The sequence below is a fragment of the Solanum pennellii genome, chromosome 3 (genome assembly GCF_001406875.1).
Source record: "Solanum pennellii chromosome 3, SPENNV200".
Taxonomy (NCBI): domain Eukaryota; kingdom Viridiplantae; phylum Streptophyta; class Magnoliopsida; order Solanales; family Solanaceae; genus Solanum; species Solanum pennellii.
Window position 1 is genome coordinate 70116783 of NC_028639.1, and position 24029 is coordinate 70140811.

The 24029-nt window shown below is 34.5% G+C and overlaps 4 protein-coding genes across 5 annotated transcripts in view; all 4 read left to right on the forward strand.

Annotated features, from left to right (window-relative positions):
- LOC107015216 (activating signal cointegrator 1) overlaps positions 1-2675 on the forward strand; it is a 4853-nt gene extending 2178 nt beyond the window's left edge. The window contains exons 2-4 of the mRNA XM_015215415.2: positions 473-1156; positions 1262-1360; positions 2128-2675. Of these exons, the coding sequence (XP_015070901.1) occupies positions 473-1156; positions 1262-1360; positions 2128-2421 (1077 nt within the window). The 3' untranslated portion in view covers positions 2422-2675. The remainder of the gene's footprint in view (positions 1-472; positions 1157-1261; positions 1361-2127) is intronic.
- A 525-nt stretch (positions 2676-3200) lies between these two features.
- Positions 3201-9817, forward strand: LOC107014791 (probable methyltransferase PMT2). Its single transcript, XM_015214878.2, has 7 exons — positions 3201-3432; positions 4136-4790; positions 5320-5530; positions 6453-6741; positions 7380-7769; positions 8930-9007; positions 9243-9817. The coding sequence occupies exons 2-7, from the start codon at positions 4143-4145 to the stop codon at positions 9475-9477; spliced, it is 1851 nt and encodes a 616-aa protein (XP_015070364.1). The 5' UTR covers positions 3201-3432; positions 4136-4142; the 3' UTR covers positions 9478-9817.
- Positions 9818-9977: 160 nt separating this feature from the next.
- Positions 9978-12239, forward strand: LOC107014792 (protein PHYTOCHROME KINASE SUBSTRATE 3-like). Its single transcript, XM_015214879.2, has one exon. It carries the CDS (start codon positions 10751-10753, stop codon positions 12071-12073), a length of 1323 nt encoding a protein of 440 aa, XP_015070365.1. The 5' UTR covers positions 9978-10750; the 3' UTR covers positions 12074-12239.
- Positions 12240-17775: 5536 nt separating this feature from the next.
- LOC107012360 (NAP1-related protein 2) lies at positions 17776-23597 on the forward strand. Of its 2 annotated transcripts, XM_027915250.1 has the most exons (11): positions 17776-18007; positions 19370-19492; positions 19575-19625; positions 19798-19869; positions 19952-20065; positions 20150-20211; positions 20853-20934; positions 21113-21169; positions 21276-21320; positions 22477-22580; positions 23285-23597. In XM_027915250.1, the coding sequence occupies exons 1-10, from the start codon at positions 17897-17899 to the stop codon at positions 22558-22560; spliced, it is 801 nt and encodes a 266-aa protein (XP_027771051.1). In that variant the 5' UTR covers positions 17776-17896; the 3' UTR covers positions 22561-22580; positions 23285-23597. The 2 variants fall into 2 exon arrangements, with proteins under 2 accessions (XP_027771051.1, XP_015067669.1); XM_015212183.2 differs by lacking the exon at positions 22477-22580 and having other exon boundaries at positions 17779-18007.
- The last annotated feature ends 432 nt before the right edge of the window (positions 23598-24029 follow it).

The window sequence follows — 24029 nt, forward strand, 5'->3', positions numbered from 1 at the left end:
GGGGGGGGGGGGGGGGGAGCCTATGTGCTCAACTTTTAATCATTTATCAAATTGATGCCTAATGTTTATTGACAGTTTGTTTTTATTGTATCTATATCTTTAAGTCTTCTTCATATTTAGAGAGTATGTAGATTAATGAGAAGGCGCTTCTTTGATGAGTCTTTCTAGCATACATTCCCTTCCACCTGTTAGAAAGTGAAAATTACCTTTTCATTTTTGTATTTGAAAACAGTCCTAACTGGGAACTTGATAAGACCTTTTTTACATTGTTACTTGCTATTGGTTGTTAAAACTTGATTTCATGTGACATTACCAGTTCAAAAAAAAAAAAAGAAACTTGATTTCATTTATGTAAGATCTTCTCTGCATATGTCCATGCAATTAAGATTATGTTTGGTCCTTTTTCTTATTGGTAACAGTTGACTGTAGTTTGTTCATTTACTGACATCTTTTCTTTCTGAATTCTCTATAGAATATTATAGGTCAGGATGCTGGAAAAAGTGTGACGGGTGAGTATTTGAGAAGGAGAGGTCATTCAGATTTATGCCAAGGTACTTCTGCTTCCAAATTGCAAGCATATGTAAAGCCTCCTTCAGGTGATAGTTTGGCAGCTGGAACGAAAAAACAAGTACGCGCACCAAAAGAAAGTAAAGCCTCAAGTAAGCAGGAAAGCCTGAGCACAGCTGAGACATCAAATGGACGAAACCTACAGAGAGGAAGTCAAGGGAACTCTACAAAAACAACTGCACCTCAATCCCAAGCAAGTCAAAAAAACTCTAAAAAGAAAAAATCAGAGAAAGTTATTTCTCTTGCTGATGCTGCAAAAGGTTCCATCATATTTCAACAGGGGAAGCCATGCTTATGCCAAGCCCGCCGACACAGGCTGATAAGCAACTGTTTATCTTGTGGGAAGATAGTCTGTGAACAGGAAGGTGAAGGGCCTTGCAACTTTTGTGGTGCACTTGTGCTGAAGGAGGGAAGCTCATATGCTGGATTAGATGAAGGTCCAGTTCCAATTTCCGATGCTGAGGAAGCAGCTGAAGCGTATGCAAAGAGGCTAGTTGACTATGATCGGAACTCTGCAGCACGTACGACTGTTATCGATGACCAAAGTGACTACTATGAGATTGAGGGAAACAGCTGGTTGTCGAAGGAGGTATGCAGTGTACTGATTGTCAGAACATTTCACTTTGCAAGACTTGGCTTCTATGATGATACTGACTTATGTTTGTGAATCCTTCTTTTCCTCCCCTTTCAACAGGAAAAGGAAATTCTGAGGAAAAAGAAAGAGGAGATAGAAGAGGCTGAACATGCCAAACGAAATAGAGTCGTAATGACTTTTGACCTCGTCGGCCGCAAGGTTTTCTTTCATTGCTATTAAGGAGGATGTGCTTTTTCCTTCTCCCTTTTGTCCTTTTATCTTCTTTTTTCTTGCGTAATCTTTTTCTTTGCCATGTAGGGTGAGAAGTGGTTCTTATCTTGTTCTTTTGTAAATTTCATTAGTCTTGCTTTTTCAATCATCAAGGCAAACTAGTGTCTTCTTTTGTCTGTTGACTGTTGATTCCTATCTTTTCTTTATGTAAATGTGCTGCAGCATAGCTCAGTGTTGAATACCATGTTGATAGAGATTAGATATCCAAAGGTCTGGCCTTGACTCTAATCAAAGTCAAATATGAGATTCATAGCCCAAATAAACATTGGGCTTGATCACAAGTAGCATTGGAGCATTGATCAATTATCACTACAATTGGTTCTCATGCAATTCCACCATCTTTTCTTTGATGGTCTAAAAAGAGTTGGAATTTTCTTCAACCTCACTTCTTTTTGTCATCCCCAGTTTCTGACTGTTTGTGCTCGATGGAAAAGTCACTAGTTTCTGTGTTATACTACTTGTAACTTTTTGGTTTATTTTATAGAAATTTTTAGTTGGAGATGCATTATGTATTGTGTATTCTTGTTTAGTCACGGGGCTTAGGATTACACTCTTTTATTTATTTTTTCTTTTTCTTGGTGGAAAGGCATTAGTCCTGTAGCTTTCTCGTAATAACCTCAAGAAAGCCGGCTGATTGCTTGAAATAAATTTATATATCTTAACTAAAATACCCTTTTTAATCTATATTTCTGCAGGTTCTTTTAAATAAAGACGAGGCCGCTGAAGAACTGCAGAAGGGAATTCTCTTCAGACCAGCAGAGGGAAAGGAAGCAACCCGCATTAAACCTAACCCAAACCTAAAGGTACAACCTGTCTTTGTGGATCCAGGTCCGAGGAAAACCCCCAAGGAGAAGAATAATAAGAAAGGCCCGAGAAATGGCTTGTGCTTGGAGATTACTGGGAGAGTGCAACATGATACCAGTGAACACTCACGTTTGATCGTAGAGGGCAAGCTACATGGATCTTCAAGTAGCAAAATCGTGGCATGAGCCATCTATTAATAGTACAGTCGGAACTTCAGATGACTCTTAAGTGTACCTTTGATTACTATTGAGAAGTATATAGCTTGACCAATTGAGTACTCTTCATCCCCACACCTCCAAACATGTCATCTTTCTGGGGTAGTGTAGAAAGTTACTCTTATAAACTTGCTATTTTAAGTTCGGATTTATCAAGAAAACAATTCTCTGCAAATATTTGTTTGGAGTGGGAATGAACTTGGTTGTCATCTTTGTTCGATGTTCATCCTTCGCCCTGCATGAACTGAGAAAATGTGTGATAGGTCACTCTAAAGCTTCCTATGTATGCAAGAAAATTGCATCTTTTTTTGTGACTTGTGCTTTTGTTGATTTTGTAGTTTGCGCATTTTTGGTATGCTGAGAATTGCCTATGAAACATAGAAAGTGCTAAAGTGAGATGACAAATTTATTGTTTTATAGAATAGCAAACACAAACTCAACATTTTATCAGCGAAATGCTTGTTTAAATACAATTTCAACTTTCTAGTAACCTTCCATTATCAAAACTATATAAGTTTTGCTTGTGAAAAATTTTCGCAATTATTTAAAATTATTATTTTTTCTTCACACAATTATTTAAAATTACTCTCTCTGTTCAATAATATTTGTCCACTTTTGGATATTTCAAATTGATACAGACAATTATCGTTGGGAATTTATTAATTTTCTTCACTTTGCAAATCGGTACAGAAAAATAAAAATAAAAAATAAATAGAGAATCTGAAAATAAATGCTGGTACTCAACAATGAATGTATATTCTATTTTTTTTCCTTATAAAGTCAGAGTGTAGTAAAAACTGAGGCCACCAACTTCCAGTTCATTGAAAACATCGGATTTGTCTTTGTCAAGTAATGTCCGATGTCGTATACTCCAAACAAGTAAATTCCGATCAAACACTTGTTTTGAATATACATCGTGATTAACCGAACAATGGTTTGATCCTATTGGAAACGCAGCAAAACTCCTCTTTCCTGAGATCCGTAAGATTTCTATCCTCAATTTGATGATTTCAATTCTTGCACAAAATTATGTTTCCTAAGTAGTTGTTTAGTAGTTTTTAAGGAATTTGGACAGTGTTTTTGGTTCTCTCCTGACGCCAATGTTTCTTTTTGAGATTTTTATGTAGTTCAGATATTAAAGAAACTTGATGTTGGATGATAGAAGCCTCACAAGTAGAGTTATGTAAGAGTACTAAATTGGAAACCCTGTGCTTTTTCTCCTCTTGTCTAGAGAATAAGTTCTTAGTTACATTGACTTTTACTTACTAAAATTGCAAAGAAAGCACATTTACTCATTTTATTATTTATCTTTTACTTGTATTTATAAGGATGTTTGTTAAGTGGCAGAGCCAGGCATTCGAATAAGAAGTTGTTATGCCAAGGAGATTCAACCACTTATAAATGTGGAAAAAGAGTTTCCCTATCTACATAGTGTAATTTTTTACCCTTTTGGCTCCGCCCCTCTTTTGTCGTCTTTATGTAAGTGCTTGCATAATTAGAGTAACAAGAGCCTATGATAGTTACTTAACACTTGATCATATTTCTCAAACTAAAATATGTTTTTTAATATGAGGGTAGTCAATAGCCTCTTCATCTACATCCTCAACGATTACTATTCATGACAATGAGCATTATCTTCTTTCATTGTTTCCATGTCATCTGAAATCTGGATGAACAATTCTAGGTCAATCATGGCGATAAAAGGAAATCCAGGAGATAAAAGAAGCAGAGGCCCTGCATCAATATTTATTGTAGCTGGTCTTTGTTGTTTTTTCTATGTTATAGGAGTTTGGCAAAGAGGTGGTTTCGCGAAGGGGGACAGCAAATCTCTTCAGATAACAAAAAAGGCAGAGGACTGCAGCATTCTCTCCAATCTAGAGTATGAAACTCATCATGGCGATCAACACGGTCTGGTTGATGATCCCAAACTGAAAATCAAGCAGTTTGAACCTTGTGGTGAGCAATATGTTGATTATACACCGTGTCATGATCAAATGCGAGCAATGACATTTCCTAGAGAAAATATGAACTATAGGGAGAGACATTGTCCTCCAGAAGAAGAGAAGCTGCATTGTCTTATTCCAGCCCCAAAAGGCTATATAACTCCTTTTCCATGGCCGAAGAGTCGTGAGTATGTACCTTATGCAAATGCACCACATAAAAGTTTAACAGTTGAGAAGGCAGTGCAAAACTGGGTACAGCTTGAAGGTGATCTACTTAGATTTCCAGGTGGCGGAACTCAGTTCCCACATGGGGCAGATGCGTATATTGACCAGCTTGCTTCTGTGATACCAATGGGAAATGGCACAGTTCGAACTGCATTGGATACGGGATGTGGGGTGAGTGGAAATTTGTAAAAGCTTGCCAATATATATATATATATTATGAAGTAATTTCACTAGAAGGCAGCAAGGAGATGCAGGGTTACAAAAATACATATGTTAGCTCTATTCCGAGGGTAGGCTATGCTATGACTGGGCAACAAAATAGATTAAGTAGAAATCTAGCTTTAAGGGAGATTCCTAGTTACTACTTGAAATTAATATATACTGATAGTTTTACATGCCGTCTTAACTTCTCTGATAATCTTAATGCACTTAGTCTTTGCTACAGATATTTAACTGCTGCTTTTTCTTTGCACTATCTATCTGGTAGTTGTACTCCTTTTCGATGAGTGCTTTAACTTTGCAATTTTAGTTGAGATCAATTTTCATGAAAGACGGTAGTTTGCATCTTTATCTTGGTTTCCTCCTCTTTTTTTTGTGAGGTTAAAGCTTTTACCTTTTGTGTTGTTGCCATTATAAATGATGTATGTTTCTATCCAAATTCAATCTCTCTATGTTTGATGAATGGAATATGCTATCTTAGGTTGCTAGTTGGGGTGCATACCTTTTCAAGAAAAACGTTATAACCATGTCCTTCGCACCAAGAGACTCACATGAAGCTCAAGTCCAATTTGCTTTGGAAAGAGGCGTACCAGCAGTTATTGGTGTACTTGGAACCATAAAATTGCCATTTCCATCAAGGGCCTTTGATATGGCTCATTGTTCACGTTGTTTGATTCCATGGACTGCAAACCGTAAGCATCTCCTCTTTTTTCTGGATCTTGTTGTTCTTTCGATCTTTTAATCTAACTAGAAATCTGACTGGTGTAGGGGATTGCTCCACTTGAGAGATCCCCACCTATCTTGTTGGAAATTATGTGCTTTCGTTTGACTTTCACAGCTCTTTTTTTGGTGTATATGTGATACCTTGGTGACCCCAACTAATTCAGATTAAGACTTAGTTTTGCTGTAATATTTTCATTAGATCTGGTATATGTGGGATATTTTCTGTTTGGTAAAAGACTTATATGTTAGCCTAGGGTAAATATTATATTTGGAGAACTTCTATTTACAAATAATTCAATGTGATAACAAAATAGACCCGAATAGAATGCAATAGATATGCAGTATCCAGATAGCTAACTCCAACTAATTGAGATCATCCAGAATAAGTTTACTGATTGATATGATACCTTGGCTTTGGGAGCAGAAGTTGTAAGAAAATTTATCAACTTAGACCAAATTATTCCCCAAAAGATATTGCTCTACAAGCTTTTACTTGGCAAAATTATCCTGTATTTGTGGTACATGATCTCCTGGTAATTCAGCAACCATTCTCTAGTACCAATTGTCAACCAAGGATAATCCTAGATTGATTTTCCCTTTCCATTTTGGATTGAAAAATAATTCCCACTTTAAAATGAAAAGTGTCCTACATGTCTTCATTTTTCCTTCTTTGCCCCCGCTCCCCCTCCGGTTTTAGAGAAAGAACTTTAGGAATAAGGCATCTCTTTTGTTTTGGTAAGTGTTATTCAGAAAGAAGATAGTGCATGTGGAGGCCAACGAGGACTGGATATTTAATCTATTGGCTGTTTCTGTATTTTGGAATTTTTTAGTTACGTTCTTCCTTCAGTTATTTCTTATTATTTTCTGAAAACTTCTGAATTACTCTTTTAGGTGGACTGTACATGATGGAAGTGGATCGAGTTCTCAGACCAGGGGGGTATTGGATACTTTCAGGTCCCCCCATCAGTTGGCAGACTAATTATAAAGCTTGGCAACTACCTAAAGAGGAGCTGGAGGAGGAACAAAGAATGATTGAAGAGATAACTGAGCTTCTATGCTGGGAAAAGAAGTATGAGAAAGGTGAGATAGCTATATGGAGAAAACGTGTAAACTCCGAGTTCTGCAGTAAACGAGATTCCCGTGTAACTCTATGTGACCTCTCGAATTCAGAAAATGTCTGGTAACTCCTTGTACCTTATAATGTTACTCATCCAAACATTTCAGTTGTCAAATCGCAGAATAATTAGGATTTTCTTCTCCTTTGTTGTGTTATTCAATGGATGTACAAAGCTGCAATTGGCAATTATAATATCAGTTATAGAGGATTGCTTTTATGATTTTTGTCAGTCTCTTTAGTTCACGTATCTTCCATTGTCAGTCTCTTTAGTTCACGTATCTTTCCATTAAGATTTTGAGTGGCAGAGGTAATTGATTACATTGCAATAGTCAAAGGGGATGCTAATTTCTAGTTGACAAGTGAGTTTCTTGTAATATATGTATCCTTCTATTTTGTTGCCGTGTCCTGTGTCTTTTTTCTTCTATGGACAAGCATGTTACATACCTACAAGCACTTGATGTTCCATGCCGAAATCAGTCCCTTCCCTTCTTTTGGCGATTATGATATGTCGAAAACCACGAAGTGTGGTAAATAGCCCATTATGAAATATGCGTACGACACTGCTTCATTAGAAGTACTGAATAGCATTACTGTTTTGAAAATAAAAGGGGATCTGAGGATTTTGAGTTATCTACAACTTTGGTGATAAAGTTTTTGGTTTCCATCTGATTACATGATATTAAGACAAAAAATTGCTATAGGTATAAGAAGATGGAGGCATGTGTAACTCCGTATCCTGAAACAATCAATTCGGAGCAAGTTTCTGGTGGAGAGCTCAAGCCATTTCCGGAGAGACTTAATGCTATTCCTCCAAGAATAGCAAGTGGATCTCTTACTGGAGTCTCTGTTGAATCATTCCAGGAGGACAACAAGTCGTGGAAGAAGCATGTGAAAGCTTATAAGAGAGTTAACAAGCTCCTTGACACTAGGAGGTATCGCAATATACTAGATATGAATGCTGGCCTAGGAAGTTTTGCTGCAGCGCTAGAATCATCTAAACTATGGGTCATGAATGTTGTTCCAACTATAGCTGAAAGGGACACTCTTGCTATAATATATGATCGAGGCCTGATTGGCATATACCATGACTGGTAATTATATGAAGCTCCCTCATCTTTTCTCATTGCTCTGTAGCATCAATTCCTCCTTTGTATTATTTTTTCTGGACAGTAAGTTGTATAAGAATAAGTACAGATAATAATGTTGTGGAAACAGGAGTATGTTACAATTCATTTGTCTGACTGTTTTAAGTTTATTTTGAGAGATGATTCCTTTTCTGTCTTTCTATTTTGTTGGAGTGGCCTCAGATCCTATCCTAGTTTAAATTCTTAGACATGCTTAGCATAGCTTAAAGTTGTTAAATAATGATAACTAATTTTTTCGCATCTTATATGTTCCCCTCTCACTTATCATTGAAACAAAGCCCTTGAATCTTCCAGTTTAGTGATAGTGCAATTGCGTTTGCTTTATATTTTACTCGCTGAGTAGTTGCTGCTTCTTGATACATGACATATAGGAGGATGCATCTTCATTTCATGTCTCACAAATATAAACGTAAAAATTTATATTGAAGATAGGATACTGTAAGGACCCATTGAACTCAGAATGGATAGAGCTATATATTTGTAAGGCAAGGTCAAGGTGACAAAAGCAGAACAAAGACAAAGCTCATCCAGCACGTGATTGAACCTTTTACTTCATACAGTAATCTGTACATGCTCTTTGTAGTGATTTTGAAACGAGAGGAATAGATCTGTCCAGGATGAGGAAGACTTCAGATACAACCAGCTTTTCACATTCATATACCTGTGTAGTTTCTCTCAGGACCATATGGAAGGGAATTGGTCTAGTTTGACCTCCATTCATTATCACTACTCTATATAGTCCTTTCACATAACATCGTAGATATTATTTCTACTCTATGTGTTGCATGTCTCGGCATTCTCAGTTGACAGTAATAGTGTTAGAGTACTGCAGTTTCTTTGTCTTGCAGCCTTTTTAGATCCTCCTCTTGCATATGCATCACAGGTAGCTTGAGGTTTTACCTAATAGGGAGTTTTACATGATTTCTTGTGTTTGTGATGCTAAAATTGCAACAGTATGAACCAACCCTTCTCTGTTGGTGCTGATGTTCTTAATTCTTTTATGTTCTTTTTTAAGAATAGGGGGATTTTGGTATCATGTGAATTTGCTATCTTGAGCTTTCCTCTCTTATTGTTATGTGATCTTTTTTTCCAACTTTCAAATTTAGGTGTGAATCCTTCTCTACCTACCCTCGGACATACGACCTTATTCATGCAAATGGGATCTTCAGCTTATATAAGGACAAGTAAGTTCTTCAGACATAATCTGTAGAATCTAGGACATTGCAATTAGCATCTGCCAATAGTCTGTCATGGAGATAATTCCTTGCGGTAGGAGGACACCATATTATATAGAAGATAGATGATACAGTTTTATGAGAACCTTTCTATTTTTTTTGTGTATGTGGGATTTGGGGGGGGGGGCATACATCTAATCTATGTGCACATTGAGCTATTGCATCTGAGTTGCTTTACTTGCAGATGTAATACTGAAGACATTCTACTAGAGATGGACAGGATTCTTAGACCAGAAGGCACAGTTATTTTCCGAGATGATGTAGATATTCTTGGCCAAGTAAAAAGAGTTGTATCTGGTATGAGGTGGAAAACAAAAATGGTAGATCATGAGGATGGTCCTCTTATCTCTAAAAAGGTATTGTTTGCTGTCAAAAGATACTGGGTTGTTGGAGAAAACAACTCAACCATCTTACGGTGAATGGCATGACAAGACAGCTTATTTGGCAGATAGTTAGCTATCTGATTCTTAGCCAGAGTTAGTATCATTCTTTTCCTGTGGGAGTTTAGAGTAGACAACAACAAGCAGCAATCTCTGCTGTTTGTCATGGATCTTTTTTTATTCTTCCTACTTAGTGGTTGCAGGTAAGAAAAGTTTTTAGATCTCTTATGCCTCATTTGATGTCTATTAAAGGGCTTCATTTTGATCTCCTTGTGTAGTATTGTTATCATCACTAAATTCTTTTCTTGTTTTGCTATATACCATGTATAATAACAGTTATTCATATATTCCAGCTGAGCAGAATGAGTTATGGTTGGGATATGTTTACTTTCTAATGTCCTATTGTACGAGAATATCTTGACTAATTGAAGCAGTTTATTACAGAACTAGATGTGGTCATAGCACAACATCTAGGAAAACGCTGAAATAAGCTGATTACAAAGTGGAGGTTTGTAGGAAGATGGCATTTAGTAAATGTAATCACACCCTGGCAGGTTACTCTCATTGTTGAAACAGTTAACTTTAGCATCAGTCTGTAAAATTGAAATCTCTAACCATCTGCGGGGCAGGCAAATCATTCAATACTGAATTTTGTGAAGGCATCGAAATTCATTATGGTGTGGATCGTGTTATCTTGAGTCCCTACCTTTTGGGGGCTCACTTTGATGAGTAGTGGACCTTTGTCTTTGTTTTTGAGTTTTCTACTGAACCTCTTGTTATCTGATGCCTAACTATCCTCATAAGCCGTTGCACTTATTCTATGTAATTAATATGTTTTCTTCATGTGGATGTATTGACTGTCAAAAACTACTAACTGTTAGGTGTATAATGGGAGATCTATTTAGTTGAAAGAACATTTGAGGTACTGTAAAGTCTCTGATTTATCGTGTTAGATTTGGTGAGAGATTACAAGGCTGGGCTTCTCTAAACACGTAGGATCCACCACCTTAAAGCTGAAGGACCCCCCACCCCCAACAAAACACAAAACCCTCTACACTGTTCCCTTGTGATTCTATGAAAAGCCAATATTATAAAGGAGTGCATAAAGAACCAAGAGAAAGCAAAACTTCTTCAGTCAGAATTTCATCTTTAACATAAGCCCCTTCAGATATTTTGACTCCTTTGTGTATGTTGCTTACCTGCTTCCCATGAACCCTTTTGATCGACACCTTTGAAGCTCTACTAATACATACAACTCCTATCGAACTAGAAATTTCTTTAACTCTCCAGAAGTAGAAAACATATTTTCTCCATGTCAGCTGATGATAATGCAACCGGCCTTCGTGTTGCATCATTTTCCTGTTACCTCAGCAACCCCGAGGAGAGCTTTGTACACAAACTGAATGGGGGTGCAGTTGAGCCTGCTTTTATTTCACCCCCTGAGACACCATTTTCTGTTACTAAGGCAGCTACCAAAGATAACCTTGCCAATCTTCGAATGGAGTCTTTCTCTTCTTATCTCAAAACCGGGGAAGACAACTTTGCGTTTAAGGCTTCAGGAGCTCCAGTTCGAGATCCTACTATTGCTTTTGTGTTTCCTCAACAGCCTTCGTTTCATAGTGCAACGCAACTGGAACAAATCAAGTCCAAAGATGGAGAGATTAGCATATTTGGTGCTGACAAGTACTTCAACATGCAACTGGATTATGGAGCTGCCTCTCCAGCTGGGGTGAAGTATAGGGGGAGACTAAATGAAGGAACAGTAGATGTGCCCCATGTGAAGCACAATTCCCAGTCGGAAACTCCTAGCATTTGTTCTGAGTCAAGCAGCTGGAATAGCAAAAATGCCCTGTTACAGAATCTTCGGCGAAATGTATTGTATCCCACAAAGCAGAAGAAGATGACAAGAATGAGATTTTTGCCTACTTTCAGTTGTCAAGGCCCTTGTTTGGACAAGAAAGCAGTGTATGTGAATGAAAGTATAGGACTTGGATTTTCCCAGCCAGGATCAAAGCGAAGTCCTTTTGCCTTGAGTTCTGGCCCTTGTGGAACAGAGGTTCAAACACACTGGGATGATCATAATCTAAGCATCGAAGACCAAAGAAAGTCACTGGAAGTGTTTGGCGCTGGCAAAATAGGAAAAGGAGATATAGCAGTGAACTTAGAGAGGAAACTATCTATGTTAACCTGGGACGCCATTCCCAAGGCCCAAAACCTCCATGGAAGCAGCACGGCCTGTGATGACATGGCTAGTGATGCTAGCTCTGATTTATTCGAAATTGAGAATATATCCAGCAGCGAATATGGACTTTTGAATACACAAACATCAGGTGATTATAGCAGCTGCATGTCTCCAACAACTCAGTATGATGCACCAAGCGAGGCCAGCATTGAGTGGAGCGTTGTCACAGCCAGTGCTGCTGATTACTTGTCTGTTATCTCAGATTATGATGAGAAGAACTTTGGCTTTGGTGATTACACAAGTTCAAGAAACACAGCCAATAAAACCACCAAAATCAAGAACCCTGCTGTCAAAGAGGTGCAAAAAACTTACCCCAGCACTGGGCTTTTAGGTTGCAAGACCCAAAAAGCAGTAAATGTGGCTGAAACTGCGCGTAAAGCAAAACTAAGATGAATTTTCCTCTTTTAGTTCAGTAAATTTGTGAGAATAATATTTTCTTATCATTAAAAAAAAAAAGAGTGTAAAAACTTAATGGTTTGGTTGGAGTTGTACTTTGTACAATCATAGCTTAATCACTATCTTCTTGTCTTCAATAAAAGAAAAAGTTTGTATTATTGTAGCTAATTTGTCCTCCTCTCAACTCCTACTCATCAAGTGTCTCTTTATGTCAAGAAAAGCCTCAACACCCTTCATATATTAAAATCATATAGTTTAAGCTCAGGTTAATTTAAAACCACAAAAAAGTAACCAAGGCCACCCTTGTCTGAAGCAAAAAGATAAAACACCTATTTATTTAGTTTGTTTTATGTTTCTCCTGATATTCCATAGTTATTATTATTTGAGCATCTCATCTATATATATTGAAACAAAGCTACTTTATGTTTGCCTCACTTTAGAGCCATCAAATCCAAATATCAGAGTAGGCATGCACCCTTTTTTCAACCCCAAAAGGCCCTACTTTTGCTTCAAACAAAGATACACATTTGGAATTTAAACGTCGATGTTGTCTGCCTGGTTCCTTTGGCAAGATTTTCATGACTGTTTGTGAGGTAAAAACTAATTCAAAGTCAATTGGTTACAATCTGGTGTACTAATTCATGTCTAGATAGGACTTGTTGTAAAAAAACGTCGGTTTATAATTTTTTGCGCAAATATAATGAGGATGATTTTACCTATTTTCATATAGTTCGAGAATAATGAAGATTATATAGAGTATTCGAAGATTTATGATTTTGTAAATAAATTATTAGCTATCATCATGTTAGAAATGTTTTATTTGTATGTCCGACCAAGTTGGTTGGACCCATATGCTACACCAAAATTAATTAGAAAATTCCACTTGGAACTGTTTTATATGTAGCAGGTGTACTTCCCAAGTTTATCAAAATATTTTATTCAAATATAATAATTTGTTGAGCTCCCGTATAATATTTATTTCACAATTTGAATAGTTTTTTCTTTAATTACAATTTGAATAGTTTGTTATTGAAATTGTGGGTTAATTCTGTCAAAATATAAAATAAATAAAATAATTAAAAATGCATTTTATTTTTAATAACTTAAGCTTTCATATTAAATTATGATCACTCACTTTTACTTGTAATAAAAGCAAGTAATTTAGAGATCATATATAAATTCTAATCTCACTATTTTTATTTTCTTAAAAAAAGATCACATAAGTTGATCATTAAAAAAAACAGCAGGTAAGGAAGTGTGTTTAAATATAGGTAAAAGGCATAATTACACCTTTATGATTGAAATCTCATAGATTAATTTCTTAATTTAACTGATAAAGTTGTACTACTCCTTCAGTTTATTTATTTTGTAATTTTATATATCTTTTGACTTAGATGTTACACTCAAGTCTCAACTATGTAAATATTGTACTAATTTAAACAAAATCATTTCAAGCCACTACGATTTTTTATCAGAATCTCCCCAATACGATAAGCTTTGGAAAAACATCATATATATATATATGACATTAAATAATAATTTTATAGTGACTTCCATTGTCCTATTTGAGAACACAAAAAGGAAACTGAATTATTTAGCTCGTCGACATGGTGGGAAATGTATAACGTGCTCAATCTGTTAACGACTCCAAACTGTAGAAACAGATAGATCTTCATGCTATTAGCCATAGGGGGTGAGTAGAATTATATATATTAATAATTATTAAGTAGGAGTTCAATAATTGGAAGAATCAAAAGGAAATGTCAATCAGCTGACATAACCACATGACAGTCATGCCTCGATGTATCCGATGTAATTTCACGAGTAAAATTTTTTAATAAAATATGATGTATAATCTTATTTTATAAAAATAAAAAAAATTATTTTTCATAGAGACTTAATTGTGTACTCATCCTACCACTAGAACGAAAATTATTAATCCTCTATTTAAGAGTATTATAAATTTATCTGAACTCATTATATTTTAATCAAATTAAATATAATAAAAAAAAATCTAAAATTATGTGTTCTAAATTGATTTAAAGTCGTCTCTCTCTCTATCTCTAGTCTCACTTTCATAAAACAGTCCGCTGGGCTTAATAAATTGGTGTGCAATAAACTATTTTTCTTGGACTAATTATTAAGGAAAAATTACTAAAATACACTACTTTAATTTATCTAATTTCATTAATTCCCTACTGATGTATTAAATTACAAAAATCCCTTTTTTATCCCAAATGATACTAATTAAATTTTATACATTAAATTTCATGTCCAACACATAAAAAGATACTCAAATTCACAATTTAAATTAGATACTTAAATTTTTATATACTTATCAATATTTCATATAAATATGATACTTAAATAACAGATGTATGACAGTATGATACACATATACTATTATTTGATACCTTAATATATACGAAATATAAGTAAAAATAAAACAAAGAATCATTCTATCATGATCACCAAAAAATGATACTTAATAAAATTAATTGAACATACTAACAAATATATTCAAAAATCATTATAATATTAAAAAGATACTTAATACAATTCATCTTATACTAACATATAAAAAAACAGGTTAAACATGATAATTACAAAATACTAATTGAAACTATATATATAAACGAAATATTAAATTTAAAATATATTTCTTTGATACATTAAATTTCATGTCCAACACATGAAAAGATACTCAAATTCACAATTTAAATTAGATACTTAAATTTTTATACACATATATTATTATTTGATACCTTAATATATACGAAATATAAGTAAAAATGAAACAAAGAATCATTCTATCACATGATACTTACAAAATACTATTTGAATCTATATATAAACGAAAATTAAATTTAAATATGTTTCTTTGATACATTAAATTTCATGTCCAACAAATAAAAAGATACTCAAATTCAGAATTTAAATTTGATACTTAAAAATTTTAGTTACAATATATCATCTCACCGAAGCTCCGGCGACAAATACTTATCAAAGGGCATTGTTATCATATATCCGGAAAAAATTGTCTATTAATATATCCCCTTCACATGGTACTATTATTGTTGCTATTTTTTATTTTTTCATGGAGTTGATTTGCCCAAATTCCTGGGAGTGAAATTAGTAACAAGATTAACTTAAATCAAGTGAAGGAAAATTAGTTACCCTTGATTTTAGCTATAACAGTTATAAAAAAAAATATTCGATCATTTATATTTAAGTATCATTTTTATTTTATAAAGTATCCGGAATTCTTAAAAATAAGGGATTTTTGGTAAATATTGATATTATAGGGATAGAATGTAATTTATCATTTACAGTATGTCATTTGCCTAATTTTTACAATTATTAAACCATCGTTTATACCATCAATATCAAATACAGTAAATGATTTTTTTTTTTTTAAAAAGTTGCCTTTGCATATATCAAGCTCAATCAAAGACAAATAACATATCGTCTCGATAAAGATGTCACGATTCAAAATTACAAAGGTCCCCTTTTTTAATTAATACGGACTAATAGTGAAGAAGAAAAGCTACATGTCGTGATCGAGTAGTTAGCAATATTATGGAGTCACATGGTTTGATGTAGGAATTGATTTAATATAGCAAAAAGCTAGAAACTAAACTAAAGATATATATATAGTAGAGTGAGTACTATTGAAATAACAAAATATTATGGTATATATACTATGTGTTAGTTGTTATCTGATAAGATTATTAATTACTCTAAGTTTTTATGACATTGAAAGAAGAATGTTTGGAGGTCCTTCAAGGGAATGTTCGATATTTTCCATCAAATTTGAGGATGGAATTTCTCTAGTACTACTATTAAATTGGTAGGCCTAATAATGGGAATGTTTTCTTCAATATGGACCAATTGGAGTTGTGTATCAATGTCAATGTAAAAGTTTGAAGATGACCATATTAATATTTGATTAGGACCACTCTTTTTTCATAAACTTAAAATTCTATTTACATAATACTCTAAGCATATGGTTGTCAAGAAAAGGACTCACATTAATTAGGAAATAAATGAGTGGATGCATACACATTATTATTGACTTTAGGGGTGTTCTTTCTCTCTTTTCCTCATTTGGGTATATACACAATTTATATCTTGAAAAATTATGTATAGCACATATCATGTGTATGCCCCTATTTTGGGGTCTTCACTTTTTATTTTGCGACAACAAAAAATTTATCGGAAATATCCTGACATTGAAAAAAAAAAAACAAGTTAAAAATCACTCAGACATAAGTTTAAATTTTCTTATGATCATAATATAGCATAAGTTTTTTTTTTTTTAATTTTTTTTTTTAATATAGCATAAGTTATGCTTTACAATGCATAAAAAATTGTGTGTCTTAATTAAATCAGCCAAAAAACTTTAATCCATATATTTTCATAAAATGAACAACAAAACAAAAGTTAAAGACCAATAGACAAAAATTAAAAGGGGAAAACCATTTGCAAAAATTTATTCAATTTCATGAATCACCCATGGTTTATGATCTTGATTCCCTTGTTTCGATAAAATCTACTGGTAAAAGTATTTTGAACAATATTTGAAGGGCATAAGATATATTTACAAACAATTGGTGGATCATCTTAGTCACTCCAACCCATATCTTTTGTCTTCTATTTTTTTTGGGCTGATATCACAGGAAGCCACCACCTATGATGGGTTGCTCCAAAAGTATTTAAACGTATTATTACTATTAGAAAAAAATCACATACTTTTAAGGTAAAATTACAATTTACAATCTATTTCTTAAAAATTTATTATTACAAAATTCCTCAAAATGGATAAATAATATAAGTGTTGCTACATTAATCTAATACGCGAGTTACATTTTATAAATGATACACTAATCTGATGCGCGATATACACTCGTTGATACATTTTAATCTGATGCGCGAGTTACATTAATTTGATGTGCGAGATACACTAATATGATGTGCGAGGTACATTTCATAAATGATACACTAATATGATGCGCGAGATACACTAATATGATGTGCGAGGTACATTCATAAATGATACACTAATCTGATGCGCGAGATACATTTTATACATGATACACTAATGTGATGTGCGATATTCACTAATGTGATGTGCGATATTCACTAATTTGCTGCGCGAGATACATTAATGTGATGCGCGAAAATAAGGGATTTTAAAAACTTATAAAACTTATAGGAAATAATGGTAATAATTTAACTAAAATGTGTGATTTCCATAATTAATCCAAAACATATATTAGGCAAATTTTTCATTTTCTTAGTTAGATCAGTATAGTATTTATTTTTGGTAAGGCGCGTATTGGAATTTTAGGACCAATATTTTTACAATTTTGCTTTGTTATCCAAACCTTGCTCCATGAATAGAAGTTTTTTTTTTTTTTTAAAAAGTTATATTATTTTAAGTCAGAATTTTATGGTTATATAAATTTTTTTTTGTAATAGAAGAAATGAATTATCATAATAAATAACATTTACGTCTCGAAAGAAATATCACAATATTCAAAATTTATCAATACAATAATAAAATTTGTTTCTACGTGTATATATATATAATAAAATAGAGTATGTAAAAGGTCGATTGTTACTTGGAAAATTATAAGATAGGGGTATTTTCGATAGTAAAATAGTATTAGGCTGAACAAGGGCAGAGTGTTAAAGACGCGCCCGCGCCACAAACCAGTTAGTAGTCATTACTCTCATAAAGGAGAGGGTTTTAGCCTTTTTTTAGGGTTTAAGACATCACAAGGGATAGCAGCTATCTCCCAAAGAAAAACTAAAAAAATGGGTGCAGAAGCCAAAAAGCAGAAAATGGCAGAAGAGGAAATCGGCATTGATGGGAAGCTGGTTATTTCTGTTGAAAAACTGCAAGAGATTCAAGACGAACTTGAGAAGGTACACCTATTTTTTCTCACTGAGAAAAAAAAAACACTTCTTCTTCTACTTTCTATGCGTTTATATCAGTTGTGGTTGTTACTTTAGCTTTTTACCTCCAAAGTATTAAGCTTCAACTTTGAATTACTAGTTGCTCTGTTGTTTTAGTCCTTTTTCGAAGGTTTCCCCTTTCTTGTAAAGAACCATTACTTTTTAAATCATGGTTGGAGCGTACTTGTATAATTAAGATAAGTTCAAATAAAGAAATTGCAATTACTGGAACAAGATGTAAACTTAAGAACTTGGAAGACAGGCATCAAACATTTGGGGTGATAAAGGTGAAATGGAAAAGGAGGAAATTTAGAAAAGAGTTGGGGTGTCTTTTTACAGAGGACTACAAAATTTACAAGTAAATATTTCAAAAGAATAGGAAAACCTATGTTTCTATATTTCGACTGGAGGATCCCAAGGTTTTAGAATTGCCTTCAATTTTGTGATTGCTGCATGGTCCATCTATTGATGGGATAGATGGTTTGGGTGATTGGACCAAGCAAGTGATCGTCTTGTGGCTTGTCCCATGTTTCTTGTTTTCTTTTGTATTATTCCCTCACCTCTTCAGTTGTGTTAGTGATGTGTTTCTTTGGGCTTGGTATGCGTCACCTAGATTTGAATCCACAAGTTGGATGCCACAGAGGTGGTCGTGTTCATGAGAGTAAGAGACTGGAACTATTTTTCTGTCGCATTTGTACCTATGGCGCCATATTTCGATGAGCGGGATGGATGCCAAGTGTCAATAAAACAGATGGTCTGGCGATGGGATGATTCTAGGGAGATGATTTGCAATTTTTGGATGTCCCAGGAAAATTTCCGCTATTCTTTTGGTCCAGTTGTTTTGATGTATTGCGGGGATAATGCTATACTAGAAACTAAGAAGTTTTTGGGCAAGAATCTCACTGAACTGGCATTAAGAATTCAGTCAATAATGAGAGTTGCGTATTGTTATTCTGGATCATAGCTTCAACACGATGTGCTGTATTGTTCCATTTTGGTCCTTGTCCCCTCTGGATGTGTGGGAGACTCTTCATATTGTTAATAATAGTTGTGTAGTGGATATGTTCTTGGAGATTTGTTTCCAAGAGTCTTCAACAATTAAACATTGACTTTTATCTTCTGTGGGAGGTACTGGATTTTCAAGTACTCATTCCACACAAGTGGTGATGATTGTACAATTGATTGAATCTGATGAGGTTTGGCGTGACATATGAATGACTTATTTTAAAACTTTTGCTAGTAGCTTTCCTATTGTTGCTTGATAATATAATTTTTAATTCTTGGTTTTACATTTTTACTAATTACTAATGCCGTAACAATGTTCACTAGCAGATTAATGAGAAAGCAAGTGATGAAGTTTTGGAAATTGAACAAAAGTACAGTCATGTCCGCCGACCAGTCTATGATAGGCGTAATGATATTATTAAAGCTATTCCTGACTTCTGGTTGACAGCCGTAAGTGATCCGACCTGATTTCTTCTATGTTGCTGAAATTTTGAAGTGCTTCTCATCTATGACTTGTGTCATTTGCTTGCAGTTCTTGAGTCATCCTGTTCTTGGGGAACTTCTAACTGAAGAGGACCATAAGGTTTGGTCTAAATTAGTAAAATAAAGTAGACAATTGTCAAATCTTCCACTACATTGCTTTTCCCATCTTTACCAATGCTGAAATGGCAATTTGAGTTGTATAATTTTTTGTGTTCTTCATATAGCTATTTGGCTTCTGAATCTCAATACGCAAGTGACTTTCTTCATGCTAGATTTTCAAGTTTCTAAGTTCGGTCGAAGTGGAAGAATCTAAGGATGTGAAATCGGGATATACGATCACGTTTGTAAGTTCACCCTCCACAAGAAGCTAATGTATCTACTACAAATCAACATAGAGCACTGATGATCATCCTCTATGTTTTACAGAACTTCAATTCAAATCCTTATTTTGAAAATACAAAGCTCTCGAAGAACTATACCTTTCTTGAAGATGGACCTACCAAAATCACTGCTTCGACAATACAATGGACGGAAGGCAATGTGAGTTGCCAATTTTCTATTAAGAGGTGTATAGTCTGTGGCTTATCAATTTCCTCTCATTATTTATATTTTTTACTTGTGAAGGGCATTCCTAATGGAGTTGCTCATGAGAAGAAAGGAAACAAGCGATCCCTTGCTGAGGAAAGGTTAGTTTCTTAATGTTTAGTATTTCCATTGGTTTATTTATCAACAAGACAAGCTTAAGAAGGTCTGTTGATTTTTATTATATATCAGCTATCAACTTTGAAAGTTTCTATAAACTTTAATTAGGTTTTCCATACCCTGCTTGTCAACTTGCTAGCAGTCACTTCTTTTGATTGTATTGGTTGAAACCTTAATTTGCCTAGTTTCTGCTAGGAAACTTTGTTAGCATTCACTACCAATCAGGATTGGATAGGAAGTTGCTGATATTCACATAGTAATGCAGAGCCCGACTTAATTTATACTGTCATTGTAGACATAGCGCAGTTCAACGTGTTTGCATCAAATGTTAAATACCTTGATGAGAACAGGGGCACGAGTTTTATGATTGATGCTGATGATTATTAGTTAATTTAGCTCTGTAGATACACTTTTAGCAATAGTTATGCACTGACTGAGTTAGCCCATCAAGTGCATGGTAATTCTCATTAGCAGTTAGTTATAAGATGATAAGTGGAAGGATCACATGCTCAGTGGCCTTGAGCTCCCTGGTCTGCACTGTAGCACTTGAATAGACATCAGTAGCTGGTATTTCATGTCAGTCTTGCTTAGCTGATTTCTCCCTTGGGGCTTGTTGTATGTGCAGCTTTTTTAGCTGGTTCAGTGAAGTCAATCAGAAGGATGATGGTGAAGATGACGAGGATGTCTTTCTGGAGATTCAAGATGAAGTAATGTCTTTATCTTGTGTTCATTACTTTACTGTGATTTTTATTTCTTATTTATCATTTTATGCTTTTCATGGATAAGGTATAGTATTTGTAGGAAGATTCCACTTTCCCAACTTATACTATTTTTCGTGGATAACGTATAGTATTTTTATTTCCATTTCCCCCCTCCGTTTTGTAGGTTGCTGAGATAATCAAGGACGATTTGTGGCCGAACCCTCTAACTTATTTTAACAATGTTTGTTCCCTACCATCTTCTTTCTTGTTTTCGTGTTGTACTTATCGTTAAGTCATGGAAGTCGGTTTATTATCTCTGATTGTTTGTCTAATGTTACTTTTCCCAGGATCCTGATGAAGAAGATCTTGAGGAGGACGAAGGTGGTGATGAGGTAAGATAGTTATTCTTCATGATTGCAGTAGTTGTGATAACATATCTAGACTGTAAGCACATGCATACTTATTTGTTTGCAACTGTAAATGTCTCTTTTTTTCCCGACAAAAGTTACCGGTTTCTTTTTGTGCTTAATTATTTCATTTCATTATTCGATCCCATCAAAAATTTAATATATGCTTTCTGGCTTAAGTGGCAAATTGTATTTAGTATCCTTCAGGTGTTGTTCAACTCCCACCGCCACTTGACCGTGTCTTCTTTTAGAGCTTTTTGAGAATTTTCCTCAATACTCTTCAAAAGAAGTGTCAACTCTCAGCATATAGTGTCATTAGTTTGTGAAGGCAATCAAAATACCATATTTATGCTTATTGGGAAATGTCTTTGTTTCTGAGAAGAACTGACTATTGTCCTTAATTTTGCACAAAGGTTTTTTTTTATTGTGCGCTTTATGATTTTACACTATTAGAAAATGAAATTGCATCAGTGTGAATAGGAAAGCAACTATTCTGTGAATGTCCAAAGCTTTTATTTTGGGTTTATTATGGTCTATGAACAAATTAGCATAAGGGGTTATATGAGTTGATTGCCTTAACCAAGGACAATATGTTGTATGATTATGTAGGATTTCTTTTGGTATGACAAGGGGATGAACCCTTGTTTAATAATAAGACTCTTTCCTAGGATGACAACTTTTTCTTTAAAATGCCAAACTCAACCTTTGCTTTTGTCCTAAAAAATTACAAGATTAAGTTTGGCATACATCTGTTAGATTTTTGATCCATAGAAAAAGGAAGAGAGAATTAAGGGTATGATTGATGATAGATGGTGTATATATTGTAATGATGGGAGAGGACATGGTAGTAGTGTAAGATTTTCTAGCTTTACACTGGAATTTGTGAGCTTGGTTTCCAAACTAATTTGTCTTAGTTTCCAAATAAATTTGTCTGTTGCAGTTATACATGAAAAATAGAGCAGATTTATATATTACCATTTCCCAGTAGTTAATTATATATATTTTTGTAGTAATATAGATTTTTAATTTGACATTCTAGTGCCATGGGAATGCTCCTTTTTGTGGACATCTATGAACTATATTTCAGGATGAAAGGGGAGGGATAACTAAACCATTGAGTTCTTTTATTCCTTCGTTTCAGAAGTCAAACAGAAATAAAACTGGAGGTTATGTCAACCGTCCAAATCTTGATAGGAAGGAATCATGTTTTCAGTTTGCTTTCTAGTTTTACCAAACAACACATGGGTAAGGACACTTGATGTACGAAATGTATAACTAGCTTTCATCTTCCTGCTCCCTACCTTGTCTCTCCTTTCTCTGTTGAAGTAAAAGGATGTATAATGAATGTTCACATACCTGGCCCCTACCATTTCTCTGTTTTCTTTGTTGAAGTAAAAAGCTACTGTTGCAAGGTTGTGATGAGGATTCAAAATAGTTTGCCTTGTATAACTGACAGACATTTAGCTTTAATCTCTTGGATATACAGATATCTTGTGGTTGAGGGGAAGTTAACTGGGTCCTTGTTGAATAGTATTATTTTGATGCTCGTTATGTGATTTGCAGAATAATATCTAGGCAGAACACATAGTTAACTGGGTTAAATCCTTGTGATACACCTCTCCAACACGAGCAACCCTTTACACACTCAACCTTTTCTAGGCATGTCTAAAGACGTCAGTGTGGTTGAATAGTTTTTCAAACTTGTGTTTGTCACTAACCAGTAGTGGCCGTGACTTGTATCAAACATTTTGGCCTCGAGGACATAAGCACTGTTGATCTTTTTGGGATCAAGTGATATAGTAGTTGCTAATTTCTTTTCCGTCGTGAATAATATTAAACAACTTTTGTAGATGGTTCTTGTTTCCTAGAGCCAAATGAGAGGTCATTAGCTTGAATGATTTAAGTGGTGTTGTGAGTGTCTGTTGTATAATTTGATTTTCTTATTGCAGGGAAAGGACAGTGAAGGCTCAGATGATGAGTGAAGTCTTATACTTCCTCTTTTCGAGTTATCATCTTCAAAAGTTTCGTTGAATAGGTTTTGTTGGTGTCTGTAGAGAGGCTTTAACATGTTTGGAAAAGAATATAATTTATTTTAGGTGAGGTCATGCAATTGCTAACGCAACTCTACATGTTTTTTGAACCTTGTTGGTTTTCATTTAGTTCAAGCAGCATTGATTAATGGCAAGGGAGGGTAACTTGTTTGAGAACTCAGATTCTACCTGGCAAATCACTTTTTATCTTATTGATTCTGTTTAAGTTTCATATCTCTCTTCTGTTTTAATTACCAGAAACAACATAAGTGAAATGCATGGTTCTTTTCTTTACTTTAAAATCAAACATACTTGTGTGACATTATGTTATACAGTCAGAGGTACAATTGGTGTAATGGCGACCCCACATTTGTCTTTTGGCTGATATTATGTCACGACCCAATTTCTCGAGCCATGAAGGCACCTACTATAACCCATCAGTAGGTAAGCCAAACCACAACCCAGAACCACACATAATGGGTGTGAGGGTAGAAACTAAACAAGACTAAGAAAAATTACTATAACAACATAAGCAAACCAAAACATAAATACAATAAAGGATCCCTCCCAGAACCTGGAAGTCACTAATACAGAGCTACCAACAAAACGAGTACAAGTCCCAACAGTGGACCACCGAAACTAGACTGTCTCGAAAAGTAAAAGA

Coding starts and splice junctions, on each gene's coding strand:
- LOC107014791 (XM_015214878.2), top strand. CDS start 4,143: ATGGCGATAAAAGGAAATCCAGGAGATAAAAGAAGCAGAGGCCCTGCA. Junction 5,531..6,452: donor GATTCCATGGACTGCAAACC/GTAAGCATCTCC, acceptor TTACTCTTTTAG/GTGGACTGTACATGATGGAA. Junction 6,742..7,379: donor TCGAATTCAGAAAATGTCTG/GTAACTCCTTGT, acceptor AAATTGCTATAG/GTATAAGAAGATGGAGGCAT.
- LOC107012360 (XM_027915250.1), top strand. CDS start 17,897: ATGGGTGCAGAAGCCAAAAAGCAGAAAATGGCAGAAGAGGAAATCGGC. Junction 20,066..20,149: donor TACAATGGACGGAAGGCAAT/GTGAGTTGCCAA, acceptor TTACTTGTGAAG/GGCATTCCTAATGGAGTTGC. Junction 21,170..21,275: donor CTCTAACTTATTTTAACAAT/GTTTGTTCCCTA, acceptor TACTTTTCCCAG/GATCCTGATGAAGAAGATCT.
- LOC107014792 (XM_015214879.2), top strand. CDS start 10,751: ATGTCAGCTGATGATAATGCAACCGGCCTTCGTGTTGCATCATTTTCC.